This window comes from Porcisia hertigi, chromosome 36 (genome assembly GCF_017918235.1).
Source record: "Porcisia hertigi strain C119 chromosome 36, whole genome shotgun sequence".
Lineage (NCBI taxonomy): Eukaryota > Euglenozoa > Kinetoplastea > Trypanosomatida > Trypanosomatidae > Porcisia > Porcisia hertigi.
In genome coordinates, this window is record NC_090595.1 from 2,728,651 (window position 1) to 2,744,365 (window position 15,715).

Below are 15,715 nucleotides of genomic sequence, written 5' to 3' on the forward strand. Positions count from 1 at the left end.
TTTTTTATTTTTCGATCCCGATTTTTTGTTTGTTTTGTCTTTTTTTGCCCCCCTCCCCCCTCCCTTCGAGCGTCTTTACTCCCTGTGTTAACCCGCCGGTATTTCTCGTTCTGTGTCATTTTTCCTCCTTGTTGGGATCATAACTCTTTGAATCGTTGAAATCTCCTCCATGAATCAGCAAAGACTTGGTACAAAACATTGTGTTTGGATACGCGCAATCCCCCTTTTTCCCCTGTCTGGTGAAGGAAAACGCTGACAACTGCGAAAGCCTCCTGGCTGTTAAGTCGAGCTTTTTGGGGGGGGGGTGGCGCACAGTTTATCAATCCCCTCTGGGTCGCCCCGCCTCGATATGCTCTCTTTCCTGCCATCTAACACGAGCACGCACGCTCGTGTGAGACAGAATAGCTTCCCTCGCTCATTTTTTTTTTCGTTGCTGCTGTGTGGAGGTGTAGCAGGCTGCAGTGTGCGGAAAGGTAGCATAGACTGACTTTTGACGCTCCCTTGCTTCCTTGTTTTCTCACTGTCTCTCTTAACCCTTCCGGTTGCCAACCCCCCCTTCTTCGCCTCAGTCCTACAGCGCAAAGGGCTCCCTCCCCTCCCCCCCCCCCAAAAAAAAAAACATGAATCTTAGGACCTTGTCACGGCGTCTGGCACCTCATGCCACGCATAGCCGCGTACAGGCGGTCTCTCCCTCGTCTTCGCGGAAGCAAAATCAGCATGGGGTTGCACCGCTCCTTCAGTTCCCCCAGTTTCACCCCATCTCCTTTCCCCAGGATAAGTTTCTCTCCATCAAGTCCCGCTCCCTGGAGACGTACACAAAGGTGCGCGGCGACGTGCTGCAGCGGTGTGCAAATCTGTGTGCGCAGCTGCAACGTCAGCAGGAACACGCACAGCAGCGCAGAAGTGACGTGACCACTCTAGAAGAGACTATGGAAAACAAGACGTCCTCTTCCCCAACCGTCGGCACATCATCACAGATCCCTAGCCACCCCTTGACACCTCACCAAGCAGAGGAACTTCTCCTCCTGACAAAAAAAGTGGAGGACCTCGTCCAATACCAGGGGTTTCTCCTCACCGACGAGCTTGTCTGGCGCATGTTGCACCTCTGCATACAGTGCGGTGCCCCACAGCTTGCAGTAGGTGGGTGGTTGCAGAAACATGTACTCGAAGAAAAGCGTGGCCCACCCTTTCCACTCTTTATCCTCGAGGACCTGACGGCCGCGCTGCGCTTTTGGGTACTGCCGCGGCTTCCCGAAAGTGGTGCCAACTTGACATGCAGTAGTGTTGTGATTGCAGCGAGCTCTGGTAACACACAAGAAAGTCGAAGTGTTGCTTTTGAGGACGGACTTGCGGCGGCGCAGCGATTCCTTTGGTTCCACCATCTCCATCCCGGATTGTCATCATCTATAGCGACAACGGCCGAGGTCCCTAGCGCAGCGCAAGCCTACACCTCGCACTTGTTTAAGGAGCATGTCTGGCCTGTGTGGCAGGCATTGGAGGCAATGAACTTGACATTTGCTGATCTAGGGTTCAGAAACGTCGAAGACGCGGAGGAACAAAAAGTGGTGAGCGATGGGCCAGGGGACGAGAAGAAAGCAGACACACGCTCATCTCGCATGGATAGAGGGGAGGAGGATGGCAGGCACGCAGCCTGGCTGCCTCACACGGAGACCCAGACACTAGCTGTGCGCACCGCCCTCATGTCTGTTACGCCGCTCTACTCATTTCACGCCCCCACACCGTCAGCGCTGCCCTCCAACATCGCTGAGGACACAACCAACTCGTCGAAGACCGCGCGCAGCCGCGCGCACACTCTGCTCTGCAATGCCCCGCCGCTATTCCCGAGCGAGGCAGCCGCCATTGTGGCGCCGCTGCGGGCGCTCTTGGATACGTGGCTGGTGTTGGCCCAGTGTGCCGCCGAGGCGAAAGACGTGCTGCTGCTGAAGACGTTGTTGCGCGCTGTGTGTCTTGGCTTCCTGGTGCACCCGGTGATGGCGCCTCGTGGCAAAGACAGTGCAGCAGAAGTTGAGGATGGAGTGCCAGCTCCCCCGGTGGGCGTAAACGAAGATGCTTGGTGCCAGTACGCGGCTTCTGGCGCTGAGCAAGCCAAAGATGAAGCACACCGCCGCGCAGCCGAGCTGCAAGCTCGAGCAATGGTGCGCGAGTTTGTCAACGGTAGTCTCTCAGTGCTTCAGTACGGATTGTTGTGTGCGGAGCAGGATGCAGCTCTGTGGCAGCTACACGACACTTGCGCGCTGGTTTTTGGTTGCGCCGATACGCTGCGCAGCCTCCAGGGTTCCCAAAGAGAGCGACAGCGTCGCTCCCTTATAGCACACGATTCGAAGTTGCACCGCATGTCTGCAGTGGTACTTGCACAGTCAGCATCAACTGAGGAGGGGGATGGTGTACTGCTATCAGCATTGTCGTGTGCACTCATCTCGTGTTTTGCACGAGGACATCAAGCAGCCAGTGATATTGAGCACGCGAGCGCTACGGGTGCCATACACGCCTTTGTCCGCCATGCCCTCGCACACCCCGCAGGAGAGACGACGGTGCACCCATACGCCGAAGCTGGTTTGTATGTTGCTCTGTTTACAGGTGACGAGGCGCTGCTGGCCCAAGCCGCCCCCTCCGACAAGGAAATGAACACCTCGGAAGCGACGCTACTCTTGCTCCACGCACGCGCACTGCGCTCGTACCGGACAGCTGCCATGCGTCTTGCCACCGAGCGCGAAGTGCATGACGATGAGGCACCCGGAGAGGACGCCTGGCATGTGTTGACAGAAGCTCTGCAACAAGAAGTGCTGCATGTCACTGCTGCAGAAAGCGACACCGACACACCGCGCGCGCGGTTCATGGAAAACTGCCTGACGGTGCTCACCCTCGGCGTCGCGAGACGCCAGGCGAAGAGCGCTGCTACTTTTGTGCAGTGCGTTCAGCAGCACACAACGACACCGACCTCGGGAGAAGGGAAGGAAGGCGGCGACGGCACCTCGGACGAGCACCACAACTCCTACGACAATGTCGAGGCGGAGAAACAGCGACAGGAGGTGATCGAAGTAGCCTGGGCGCAATTCTATGATGGAACGAATGCGTGTACGCGAGACGCACTGACACAGGTGGAAAAGCTACTGGACGCTTCCCCCTCACACGACGGTCTGGATTTCTGCTTGTCTCCGTCATCGTTGAGCACGCTCGCTATGCTGACTCGCCTGGGGGTCTACGCGGAGGAAGAGGCGCAAGCAAGCGCGGCAGTGGTATCGGCAGGGGGGCCTACGAGCATCGCTGGTGCTGAAAACTCTGGCTCCCACCCCCCATCTTTTCCTCTGAGCACCACCCTCGACCGTGTCTTGGCGCGGATGGTGAGGGACACATGCACTCAGCTTCGCAGTGTCTTGGTCTCATCAACCGACGGTGCAGCACCGACCGCCAAGACCAGTGTTGTTGGCAACTGGGTACAGTGGGTGCTCCTGACACTCATGTCCCGAAGAGCATGGTCCGACGTGTTGGCTGTGCTGTGTGCGCTGGATGGCGAAGCGAGTGCAGAAAGCCCTTCCACTACGGCCGGCAGTACGAACACGCTCCTCTGTAGTGCCACTGTCGACCCATCTGTCTTCGCAGCCTTGTATGCACGCGCACTGGAGGACGGTGCCGCGAGTGTGTGCGCCTTTCTGCGTCCCCGACGTGAGCGGCTCTTCTTCTAAGCGACGTGCCTAGTCAACGAATCGCGCTGATTCACAACGAAACGAGTGCGCGTACAGCACTCCCAATAAGTGTACCTCCACGTGATTCCTCTTCTCTCCTCCCGCTTTTACCCCCCCCCTCCCCCTCACCCACCCCTCTTCTGTTGCTCTCTCACTCGAGCAACAAACAAAATAGGGGAGGGGGAGGGTAAAAGCGCAACACTTTGATAAGTCAGCGGAGCGATGGGCTATGCAGGTCTGTCACGACAGACGTGACGCTCCTCGCGTGTAGCACACAAGCTGAACGGCCGACTGCTTCTTTCTATTCAGATACACTTTTGAGGGTAATCGCGCGGTTTCCCTCTCTGCTATGCCTCCACCTCATTTGGCCCTCTAACATTATCCTCCTCTCTTCCTCTTTGCCCCCTCCCCCTCCCCTGCTTGAAGTTCGCATGAAGAAACGGGAGAATGTACGATGATTTTAATCAACACCACCACTAACACGAAAAACAAAGCAAACAAACAAAAAAGCGAGACAGTCAAGCCTTGAAGCAGCGGCGGCACGCAAAGAAACCTGTGTGTGTGTGTGTGTTTATTCTTGCTAACGCCTCTCTACATTGACCGCATCAGCGTTTGGTCGAACGCACATCTCCATCATGCGACGCACACGCCTCGTGGGCACGGCGACGCCGGATAAGTTTAGCATCCTCGGTACGACCCACCCTAAACCGAAGCGCAACGGCATGGGTCGTGACAACAAGATGCGCAGCAAGCCTAGCGACAACGTAGCGTGGTACGACAAAGGGCCTGTGGAGTGGCTTCCGCGCCCCGTTCGACTCACTTACGATCAACTTGACCAGCTGCGCGACTGGATGATGCGCGAGACCATTTCAGGCCGAACGGAAGAGTTCAACAAAATTCGTCACCTCCATCGAGAGTGGTCGCAGCACCCACTCATGCCAGTGCTTGGCGATGTCGAACCTAAATTTCCACTTAACCTGTACAAGCAGAATCATCGAGCGAAGCGGCGCTTCCTGGTACGCTGGCACAAGGCAAACAGTCCGACGTACTGGATGTGGATGCCACGTGGTCCGACGGTGGCGACTCCGCTTCACCGCTCAACCCCTTCACAGTTTCCGGAGCAGTGGAAGAAACTAGCGCGCCACAGCGGCAGCAGCTCTGTGACGCAGTGAGCCCAGTAAAGGGAGTGTGCTGTGATTGCTTTCAAAAACGAGCGGGAAGGCTTCTCCGCCTTTGGGGGGAGGGGGGGTTGTCGAGCAGCGATAACGAAGCATACATTCTATGTTCTATCCGAAGCAGAAGCGCGCAGCTCTTCTGTCTCTTCCTAACTTTATCTCGCTCTCTCAGGTTATGGTGATGTCACTGCATGGAGTGTGCTTCTCGGATATTTTCTCAACAGCACGTACAGCTGCTGATGCGAGAAAGGGAGGGGGGGGGGGCAACATCGCTTTGCAGTCATCGACTGGCATTCTCCTGATGTGTGTACGTACGCACTGGCCCCTCGCTTTTCTTTTTTTTTTGTGGCATGCTTCGTTACGACAATCATGTAGCAAATAAAGAAGAAATCAAGAACTAGGAAAAAACCCTTCGGACCGAAAACGCCGTATCAGGTATCATAAAATCTGGCGACACCACCGGACACTGTTTGTATGAACCTGTGCGCACACCAAAACGCCTGTGCCGGTGTATTGTTCATGTTCCCTTCCCCCCCTTACCCTCCTTCCCTCAGTTGTTACTAATATGCCACTGCTGTTGTTCCCTGATCCGAAAAATGTAAACACTCGCTTCCTCATTTTCGAGGAAATATGCCGCATGACTGACAGCGGGGCACACCTCGGTGTGGATTGGGGGAGGAGGGGGGGTCAGAGGGGAGGCTCACTACCCGCGCTGTGGTTAAGCTAAGCAGCCTCCTATCTCTCTTCCCCCCCCCGCCCCCTCTCCTCCTCCGTCAATGTCCAGGCATTTCTGCCTTGACGAGGTCAACTACCTGCGACGGCGCGAGGTCAGAGCGATATATTGCTACTGATGCGGCGTGTTGAGGGCCTGGGTGGCGCTGCGTCGGAGCGACCCGCGACCGGTAAGACGTTTGCACAACCCGGGTGCTAGCCACAAGGTGTCTGTCTGAACTCGAGCGCATCTCTCCCGGTCCTCACCGCCCACGGGGTGGGAGAGAGGAGCCTGTGCCAGATGGGGGAAGGGGGTAGGCTTGAGTTTGGACTTACTGTGGGGCAAAATGGACAAGCTGAGAAAAGGAGGGAGACTGCTCCCACGGTTATCCTTCCTGTGCCTTTTCCTCGTTATTTTTGTATTTATTCTCGCCTGGACCTCTCCTCTTATTCTCCAGGCCGTGCACGCCCAAGACACAAGGCTGCACTGAACTGTCGCCTTCCTCGGAAGCATCAACATTGATACGTCAGGAGAGGCGCAAGAAAAGAAAGTCAGAGACAAAGCAGGTCAAGGATGGAAACATCACATCGTCACGCAAAGGGTAAGCCCTCCTGTGGCGGGTGCGTCATGGGCTCCATTGTGGCGTTCTTTACCCTGCGCATATCCTTGAGCATCATCTACTTCGTTCTGCTTATACTTCTCTGCCTGACGCAGGTCATGCCGCTCTTTTCCACCCCGGATTTCAGCGTCATGAACATCGAGGCAAGTCGCATCGTCGGAGCAAAGCCGTTCCTCTATTGGAAGTGGTACAAAATGGACGCCCACATCGACGGCGCCAACGCCACGGGCCGCGTCGACGTTAGGATGTGGGCGACGACAGTGAACGTTAGTATCGAGATTCCATACGGCTATATGCCGCAGAACATAACGCAACAGTATTACGCTCAGGATGTTCCATGCGCCGCGTTTCGTAGCTCTATGAAGTGCATGCAGATTTTCAGTCTCCTTTCCATCTTCTCGGGCTTCATTGTGTGGGTGTTTGCGGCCTCGAACTTGTTTACTCGCCTGTTCCTGCCGCTACTGTGGTTATCCCTGTGGATCACCATCGCTTTCACGACGACGATGATGGCCATGATGTTCCGCATCCTTTTCGAAGGGGCATGCTACGGCGAGGCGTACCAGATGCCACCATTCACAAGTCTAGCCATGCCGACGGGCGGCTTTGCGTTCGCTTTCATTTGCCAACAGACGTACCTCTTTACCTCTCTCTTGACAGTATTCCTGTAAGACACACTAAGGAAAAGTTAGGGCGAGATGTCCAAGGGCGGGGGCGGTGAAGGGAGGCGGGGGTGATACCCTTCAACCGTGTCAACCGTCTCCCTCCCTCTTATCTCCCTTTGTATGCTACTCCTCGTCTTTTGTTCTGTTTTCCGCTGGCTCTTTGAGGTATAGCGAAACAGCTCTCTGCTGCTGCTGCTGCTGCCGCTAGCACAAGCACCATCTCCCGTAGTTTTCTGCCCTCCCTCCCTCCCCACTCACCCACCCACCCACCCACACCCGCACAGACACCGCGTAGTCTTCGCAAGAAAGCGTGGATGGAAGAAAAGACGCCAGCGAAGAGGAGTGCGAGTGTGAGTGAGGTGGATGATCTCTCTTGATTTGTGATGCTCTGTGCATCTTTAGCAGAGTTGGCCTCGGATGAGAGAGAGAGAGGTGTACAAGGTTGCCGAAAGAAAACGCCACACGAGCACTGTGTGGCTACAACGCATTGAAAGGGGTGAGTCCTGCCCTACTACAAAAACCCAATCAACAGTGAGGGTTGGAAGAGGCTGTTCTCCTCTCCTCTACACTCTCCCCCCCCCTGTCCTACAAAGAAGGCTGTCGGCGTGCACAGCCAGTTCTCTGAACCCAACAACTCGATCTGGCTCATTTTGTGTGTGTGCTATGTACTGCTATTATTATTTACTATTCTGTTATGTGCTGTGTCTGTCAGTTGGAGAGGGGGGGGAGGGGGGAGGGGGGGGAACATGCGGATCTGTGTGACCAACTCTGCCCATGTGTCTACGTCTTTTTTTAATTATTATTGTACCTGCGTTTCTTTCTACATTTTCGGCCCTTCCTCCCCTCACTCATCCTCTCATATGTATGCCTGCTTCACAGTGCTGCTTTTCTTTCTTTCTGTCTTCCGCCTATGTGTTTCTCTGTTGGCCCTATTCACTTTTTTGATGAACGTACTCTGTTACTGTTTTCTAACTGGCTTGTTCTTTGAACGTGTACGCGGACAGTGCTGCCCCCACCCCCCACCCCCCATTTCCTACGCACATACACCTATACACGCACACAGGGACCTTGGGTGTCTTTGGAATAAACATATGGACGTGTGTGCATGTGTATGTTTGAGGTGCCTAGCCTCTTGACACTCCTTCTCCCGCTACTCTGTCATCTCTTGTGGAACACGCTCACTGCCCTTTGGCTTATCCCAGGCATCCTCCTCTTTTCTTCCCTGAGGAGCGGACACAAACCCCGCTTTTCACGCGAAAAATAACGAGGCAAATCAGCGACGGAGTGATCTGCATGTGGTGTGACAAGGAATCAAGGCAATGCCCCCCAAGGCATTGCCAGATCTCCTATTTTTGCTGACATGCGCACAAACAAGCCGCGGCCCCCCCCCCCCCCCTCCCCTCCCCCAATCCTCCACCCTTTTTCGGCAAATGGTCATGGTGCGACCATAGCACACACACACACACACGCGCGCGCTCTTTTCTTCCTCCCAGTGTATAAAAGGGGGCATTTTTCCCCTTCCCCGTTTCTTTCCTTTCTGGTTTTTTCCCATTTTCATTCCCCTCAGTTATCCCCTCCCCCGCCTCCGTGTTCGCTGCTTCCCCATATCCCCCCTCTTTTCACTTGTGTGCCTACTCCTGTGTTTCTGCGCTTGTGTTCGTCACCCCTTCTTGGTCGAATTATATACATAGCGCCCATTTTGATCTCCTCCTCGCCTCCGCTGTTGTTTTGTTTTCCTTCATACCATATCTGTCTGCCACGGCGTGATGCACACAGAGACAGTGCGCACCAAATGCGTGGATGTTCTTTGCACGTGTCACCTTTGTTTTTTTTTTAGGGGGAGAGATCGCGTTCGCCTAATTGTCGGCTCACATTTTGCACTTTATTTTTTTTTGTGTATCTAGGGGAGAGGTGAAAAGGGGGGTGTCTGCTCTCTGTCCACCCCTTCTCTGAGGCACTCTGATTCTTCATGCCACTGTTCTTATCGTTGCTACTTTTGTGTTCGTTTTGACGAGTCACACGACATCGTATAGGTGCACCGCAGCACCTTCACACTCTGTTTCTTTACAACTGAATCGCCCTTCAAGGCTACTTCCCCCCCCCCACCCACCCACACACACCAGTGCGTTGGTGTACTTGTATAGTGAGGGGGAGTGTCTTGGCTGACAGCGGGGCACACCTCGGTGTGGATTGGGGGAGGAGGGGGGGTCAGAGGGGAGGCTCACTACCCGCGCTGTGGTTAAGCTAAGCAGCCTCCTATCTCTCTTCCCCCCCCGCCCCCTCTCCTCCTCCGTCAATGTCCAGGCATTTCTGCCTTGACGAGGTCAACTACCTGCGACGGCGCGAGGTCAGAGCGATATGTTGCTACTGATGCGGCGTGTTGAGGGCCTGGGTGGCGCTGCGTCGGAGCGACCCGCGACCGGTAAGACGTTTGCACAACCCGGGTGCTAGCCACAAGGTGTCTGTCTGAACTCGAGCGCATCTTTCCCGGTCCTCACCGCCCACGGGGTGGGAGAGAGGAGCCTGTGCCAGATGGAGGAAGGGGGTAGGCTTGAGTTTGGACTTACTGTGGGGCAAAATGAGCAAGCATAAAAATCTCATTGACATCTCGCCAGTATTTCGTTTCTTTCTTTTCATAGTCTTTGTCGTTGTTCCAGCTCCTTGGCTTGGATAACCAATGTGGTGTGAATAACGATGCTTGTGTAGTGGTAGCATGAGCGCTCCTTCCCCTCCTCGAATGTCGGTGTCAATGGTCAGCCCATTTGTTGTGGGTTAAGCGAGTATGTCTCTCGAAGCGTGGGGAGCGAGGTTTTTCTTTTCCTTCCCTGTTACTGTGCGTGTCCTCCCTTTTCTCTTGCATGGGCCCCCTTTTTTACCCTTCAAAACAAGAATGAATTTCTCACACAAGTGGGTGTCTTCGCTCGGTTGTCGTTGAGCTCCGTAGCTTCATATGGAGACCTCTCTCACATTGGCGTGCGACTCCGCAGAGTAGCCATCGAAAAAAAAAACGATCAGCCATTCGAGTGGCACGGAGAAGAGGTCCATGGGGAGGGGAGGGGGGAAGGGAAGAGTATATAACGCGGAGTGGAGTGCATGTAGCAGTCATTTCGCTGGTCTCATCGTGTGGTGTGCCCCTTAAAGCTACACTTCGTAAAACGCTGACACGGATACCCCCCAAAAAAAAAACACGAATAGATGCGAATAGTAAAATAGAGAGGAAGGGAGAGCGGTGTTATGGTGTCGCTACACCCTGTGTGTGTCTCTCTCTCCCGTCCGCTGCGCCTGTCCTATTTTTTTTTGTAGGCATCTGTGTGTGTGGGGGGGGTGCTAAACATTACTTCCCTCGCACGCGTCATTCTCCATATGTTTCTCAACAGTCATCTCCAAATGACCGCACCTTGTCTTCATAAAAATATACCTTCAACATATATATATATGTATATATATTAAACTTCACAACAGCAAACACGAACACTCGCTTCGGTCTCATTGCTCGTAATCCAAGTGCGTATTGATCAATATATACATACGAATGTGTAATTCCCTGTGACAGCTTGGCCGCCTTTTGCACCCGTTCTTCATTCATTCCGACTTCCAGCTGTATACGTTGTGTTGGTGTAGGTTCACCAGTCTCGGTGCACACACACACACACAGTTATACTACTCGATATAAAGGGTCGTGTTTTTCATCCCTCTTGCGTGAAGATGATCCTCTTACGATATGTTTTACTAGCGCTGGTGCTCGTATTCTTCGTAATCTCTCTCGTAGCAACGCTGCCTTTGCCCCTGTACTCGCAAAAAATAAGAGATTATAACCAAGATGGCGAGGTGATTGTGTCGATGTGGTTCATATCCGTCGGTGAAGTCACCCTGACGGGTGAAAACGCGACAGTTACCCCGACGTCTCTCCCCGTTCGCGTCAACTACGCCGGCTGTGAAGACTTCCGCGCCACCTTTCGCTCTTTACAGGCCTTCTCGATTGGCGGCACGGTATTCGGCTTCTACGCCGTTCTCTTGTCATCTCTGCAGTCGTTCTTCCGCCTGAAGGTCAAGCTGCCGCTGTTTCTCTTCATCCTTCTGGCCACATTGTGTGAACTGCTGTCCGTTTTAGTCGCCGGTATTGCGCACAGCAAAGAGTTCTGCACGAACGTCGACGGGAGCACCAACGTTACCCCCGTCGTATTCAAGAATGCTGGTTATCGGCTCAGCAGTAGCTTTACCCTTCATGTGGTGGCGCTAGTGGGGTACTTCAGCTGCCTCCTCATAACCCCTTTCACCCAGCAGCTCTGGTGCGGAAAGCGCTAAGCGCTGCAGGTGAGTGGCCACGTTGTTGTTGGAACACAGTCTCTGTAAAGGACAGAAGGAAGAATAGAAACAAGAGCCGGTGTATGGGGGAAAAAAAAGAGCCCATTGAAAAAAATGAGGAGAGGAGTTCAACCCGGGGAACTGCCGCTCGATCTTGAGAGTACCAAGCTCTTGTCGCTCGCGCAATCCCCCCACCCACCCACCCCTGACATGGACACACCACGGGGTAGAGAGGGGGAGGGGGGTAGTGGCACCACACACCCTTTTTGTGTGTTTCTTTGACGGTAAATCCACTTTGTGACACTTCTGTGTGTGTGTCGGCCTGTGTTGACGCGGCAATGAACCATGTTGATTTATTTGCTTGTTTTTTTTTTTTTGCGCTCTCGCGGAATTTTATTCTGTTTCCAGTGAGTCTTCAATGAATGGTGCTAACATATATCTTTGTCGCCTCTACACGCTCCATCCCCCATCGTCTTATCAGGTGAGACTGTTCGCTTTCTCTTTCTCTCTCTCATCTCCAAGCCTGTATACTCGTGTGCATGAATATGCTTCTTGAAGGGAACTGCCACGTTGTACAAGATGGAATCCCGTTGCACAAGACGCACGCACGCACGCAAACCGCGAGGGAAAAAAAAGCCACGCAGAGACATTGACAAGGAGCATCTGCGAGTGTTTTGATAGGCACTTCTCACTCCTTTCTTTTCCTCCACTTCGAGCCGGGGCGCGCGGGGGGTTAAATAAGGGGGTGGGGTGGGTGGTGGTGGGACTAGATTTTACTCTATTGCCATCATCTTCGTTTTAACCGTTGGCTGTCTTGATTCATGTGCTTTTCTTCGCCTGTCCTTTATTATTCGTTTTTTCCGTTACGGTTCGTGTTTTAGTAGCCGCTTGGCTCTGTACGTGAACGTGCCACTGTCTTGACTACATAAATGTACATTCATGTGTGTGTGTGTGTGTGTCACTCAAAACATGTTGTTATTTTGCATCTGTGCACAGATTCTCTTTTTTTCTACCCCACCCCCCCCCCCTCTTCCCATATCCCATGTGCGGCTTTGATGTGTTTTCTAGTGCACTCGAGGTTGTTGCTGAGCACGAGTGGCACTGTATATATTTTTTTGTCCCGTCTCCCTCCTGCTCCTTATTCATTTCAAATGTTTCTATACTGTGGATCCAAGTGCGTGTTGCAACGTGCACAGTGGTACACCACATCATATGTGTCAAGTTTTTTCTGCTGCACCCCTCTTGGTTTGCAGTGCATGCGCAGCGTTATTCACGCAAGAACCGAAGTAGACAGGAACGTCAGAACTCCTCCCCATCCTCCCTTGATACCTTCTTTTCTCGGTCTTTGCGTGCGCACGCGCGCGTGTGTGTGTGTGCATGTGCATGGATAGTGAGGGGATGTCTTGGTGATTAGTCATGTGCTAACCGGACACATTTTTCTGTTCTTCCTTTTTTTTCATTTTGTGATTTCGCTTTTGTTCTTTGTTGTTGTTTGGTTTCGTGTGTAGAGTGCCTGAGCACGTGTGTTCAATCGCATTTTATCTTCGTGTTTTTCCCTCCTCCTTCCTAGCCCGACCCCCACCCGCCCGCCTTTTTTTTCCTTTATTCTTTCCTTCGCGGAGCTCTCAGACATCGGTGGGGTCATGTAACAGAATTGGTGCGAGGGAGAGGGTTCTGTCCCGTTGTACCAGGCCCGCCCTGTACACACACACACAAAAAAAAAGTTTTCCCATTCTCGTCTTCCATCTCCCCCTCGCATGCTCTCCTCCGCGCGTGCCTGGCATTTGCCGTCTCACGGGTTTGACCAGTGCTGACGGAGCCCCAATATACACATCTCAGGGCACCCCACACGAACGCTGAGAGAGAGGCACATGAGCAAGCACGTCATTAAAAAAAGGGTGGAAGCCCAGGCTTCCATTTTTGAAATGCTAGGCAACGCCTCGACGATGTCGTCGCACACGACTTTGCCCTTCAACGCACTCCGCACATTTTTGGCCCCATGCCAAGTCTGCATGAGCATCGCCATGCCACCCAGAGATGTATCGCCTTTATAGTAGCTCTTTTTTTTTTTAACCACTGTTCGAAAGAGAGTAACGGAAGTCGTTGAGACCTCAGATTGGTCATGCGCTGAATAGGGCGATGTATCACGAAGGGGTGAAAAGGCGCCAGTAGGGAATTTGGGAGGGGGAGGGGAGAGGGGGAGGGAGAGGGGGAAGGGGGGAGAGGGGGGACTACAGCAGTGCGAGAATGTACGGATTCAGTGAAGGGAACCCCTTGTCTCTCTCAGACTCCCCCTCTCTCACCACCACTACCGTGCGTATTTCCTTGGTAATGTAGAAACCGCACATACTGCTGCTGGAGGGAAGAGATGAGAAGTCCAAGATTGTGGAGACGAGAGGTTGGAGAGTCGAAGAAGCACCACCAGTCGGACTCAGCGACGACGCAGGAAAGGAGGAGGAGATGAGGCGAACACTGTCGCTCATCTGTCGCCTTTGTTGTTGCTGTCCCGACTGTCCTGTGCATGTTTTTTTCCGTTAGGGCCGCACCTATTGTGTATGTGTGTATGCCCTCTCTCCTTCCTCTTGTGTCTGGTAGAATTTTTTCCCCTTTCCTGGGCCCTGATTTGCTCACCTTGACGATGCTGTGATTGCTTCCCCTCACACCCATCTCACTTTACAACACATGCATCAAAGCTCAGAAGTGAGTCACATTGGGTGTGAAGTGCAGTGGGGGAGGGGGGGAGGTGAGGGTTGTGTTTCACAGAGGAGCCAAGGGACAGAACAGTGTAGAGTAATACGGTCGTACACATGTATACCATCTGCGTGCGAACGTAAGGTATGTATCCAGGGTTGGCACATCCCCTCGCTCCCCCCTCCATCTCCTTCGTTTCCTCCACAAGGGAGGGGGGCAAATACAGAAGAGCGTATCAGCAACTTCAGAAGAAAAAAAAACAGAAAACAAAGAAGACGTTTCCCATCGCTGGACAGTGGCGCGGCATGTACACGAACCACAAAGACGGAGGGTCGCGTAGATATCGTCACGAGTGGACGTACGGGACTTTGTGTCGCTGAGGCTGCCACCGCACCCGCAGCACCTTTCATGTGCCTTTCGCCATCGCCAAGCGACGTAAAGCCGTTTTGTATTGGCTCGACTGAGCCGGACTTCCTGCGAGCGCGTACAGTTACCTTTGAGGCGGCAAAAAAGAAGGGTACGTTGTTGCGGCGCCACTGATCTCCCCCACCCTGTCGCTGTGTACCACCACGTCACCCTCGCACTGCAGACCCTAACATGTAGGTGGTTGTAACACGACAATGACATGGTTTATCCGGTTTTTTACTCCTCCTTCTCTCCCTCACGGCAGCCAAAAGTACCTCCACAGCCCTCTTGGTGGTTTCGCTTCCCGAGTATTTCACCCTCCTACTCTCTTGGCCTTTCCCTCAACCATTTATTGGTTGCCCCTCCCCCACCCCCAGTAGGGCGTTACCTCCTCCACGCACCCTAAAGAAGTACTCCCCTTTCACAGAACAGCCGCTGCCGTTACGTCGGCCATAAAAAAAAATAAGAATAATGTCAGCGATCCTCGACACAGCGAAACTGCAAACACCGTCAGAGCAACAGCAGGTGCATTACATCTCTGATAATCTGTACTCGCTCGGCACCCTCAGTTGCGCCATCTGCGGCCATGCATTTCCAATTTGCACAAATGCTTGGCAACGAAGCTCCTGCGGCTGGTGCGGGACTTTGCATGAGCCCGGCACCCACTCAGCGTTCCAAAACCATCTCCGTACCTCGAACGGGACTAACGGTGGTGTCAACGCGTGCAAAAAAGCGTGCTCCCTGAACACAAGCGCCGCCCTCTTGTTCACCGAGAAAGAAGTAACCGCCGCGATGGAACACATTCGCCAGACACTCGGTGACTGTGCAGGCGCCGGGGCCGCGTCATCCTCTGCGGCAGCGCCCGGAACCGCGGGCAGATTTCAGCGCATCGGCAATACCGAGGTAGACAATCGCATCATCGAGGAGGCCTTTTGCGAGACGTGCGGTGTCCACACTCTATGTAAAACCTTCGCCCGGCAAACGCGAAGTGCTGACGAAGGTCAAACAATTTTTTTTCAGTGCACCAAGTGCGGTTCAGAGTGGCAGCAGAACTCGTAGGAGGGGGTGGTGGGGCCGACTGCGACGCTCCCCACTCCTGCCACCCAGCCGAACGAGTTGTCATGGCAACCTCATATAGCGAACAGAGTAGAGCTCGTGTTTGTCCTTGTGATTTGCCCCCCCCCATCCCCACCCCTCACTCCTGTCCACTCTCTTTTTTTCTGGCTTGCGTGGGCTTTTCCGTCCCGGGTGTGTGTGTGTGTGTGTTTAACCCTCCCCCCCCAACTCCCTAATATGACTAGCCGGTCTCTCACCTGTACACTATGGGTCGTTTTTCAAGGGTGTGATCACGCCCCCCCACCCCCACCCCACCCCAAACACACAACACTCGTGCGCGCACCAGCACATCACTGGTCGTCTTCGTTGAGCAGTGTAAGAAAAAG

The 15,715-nt window shown here is 53.7% G+C and overlaps 5 protein-coding genes across 5 annotated transcripts; all 5 read left to right on the forward strand.

Moving 5' to 3' along the window:
- Positions 1-620: 620 nt before the first annotated feature.
- Positions 621-3,704, forward strand: JKF63_00687 (uncharacterized protein; the record flags this gene model as incomplete). Its single annotated transcript, XM_067896738.1, has 1 exon — positions 621-3,704. The coding sequence occupies one exon, from the start codon at positions 621-623 to the stop codon at positions 3,702-3,704; it is 3,084 nt and encodes a 1,027-aa protein (XP_067752895.1).
- A 635-nt stretch (positions 3,705-4,339) lies between these two features.
- On the forward strand, positions 4,340-4,876 carry JKF63_00688 (uncharacterized protein; the record flags this gene model as incomplete). The annotated part of the gene is made up of 1 exon (XM_067896739.1): positions 4,340-4,876. One exon carries the CDS (start codon positions 4,340-4,342, stop codon positions 4,874-4,876), a length of 537 nt encoding a protein of 178 aa, XP_067752896.1.
- Positions 4,877-6,164: 1,288 nt separating this feature from the next.
- JKF63_00689 (uncharacterized protein) lies at positions 6,165-6,878 on the forward strand (the record flags this gene model as incomplete). Its single annotated transcript, XM_067896740.1, has 1 exon — positions 6,165-6,878. One exon carries the CDS (start codon positions 6,165-6,167, stop codon positions 6,876-6,878), a length of 714 nt encoding a protein of 237 aa, XP_067752897.1.
- Positions 6,879-10,577: 3,699 nt separating this feature from the next.
- On the forward strand, positions 10,578-11,177 carry JKF63_00690 (uncharacterized protein; the record flags this gene model as incomplete). Its single annotated transcript, XM_067896741.1, has 1 exon — positions 10,578-11,177. The coding sequence occupies one exon, from the start codon at positions 10,578-10,580 to the stop codon at positions 11,175-11,177; it is 600 nt and encodes a 199-aa protein (XP_067752898.1).
- A 3,567-nt stretch (positions 11,178-14,744) lies between these two features.
- On the forward strand, positions 14,745-15,332 carry JKF63_00691 (uncharacterized protein; the record flags this gene model as incomplete). Its single annotated transcript, XM_067896742.1, has 1 exon — positions 14,745-15,332. The coding sequence occupies one exon, from the start codon at positions 14,745-14,747 to the stop codon at positions 15,330-15,332; it is 588 nt and encodes a 195-aa protein (XP_067752899.1).
- Between the last annotated feature and the right edge of the window lie 383 nt (positions 15,333-15,715).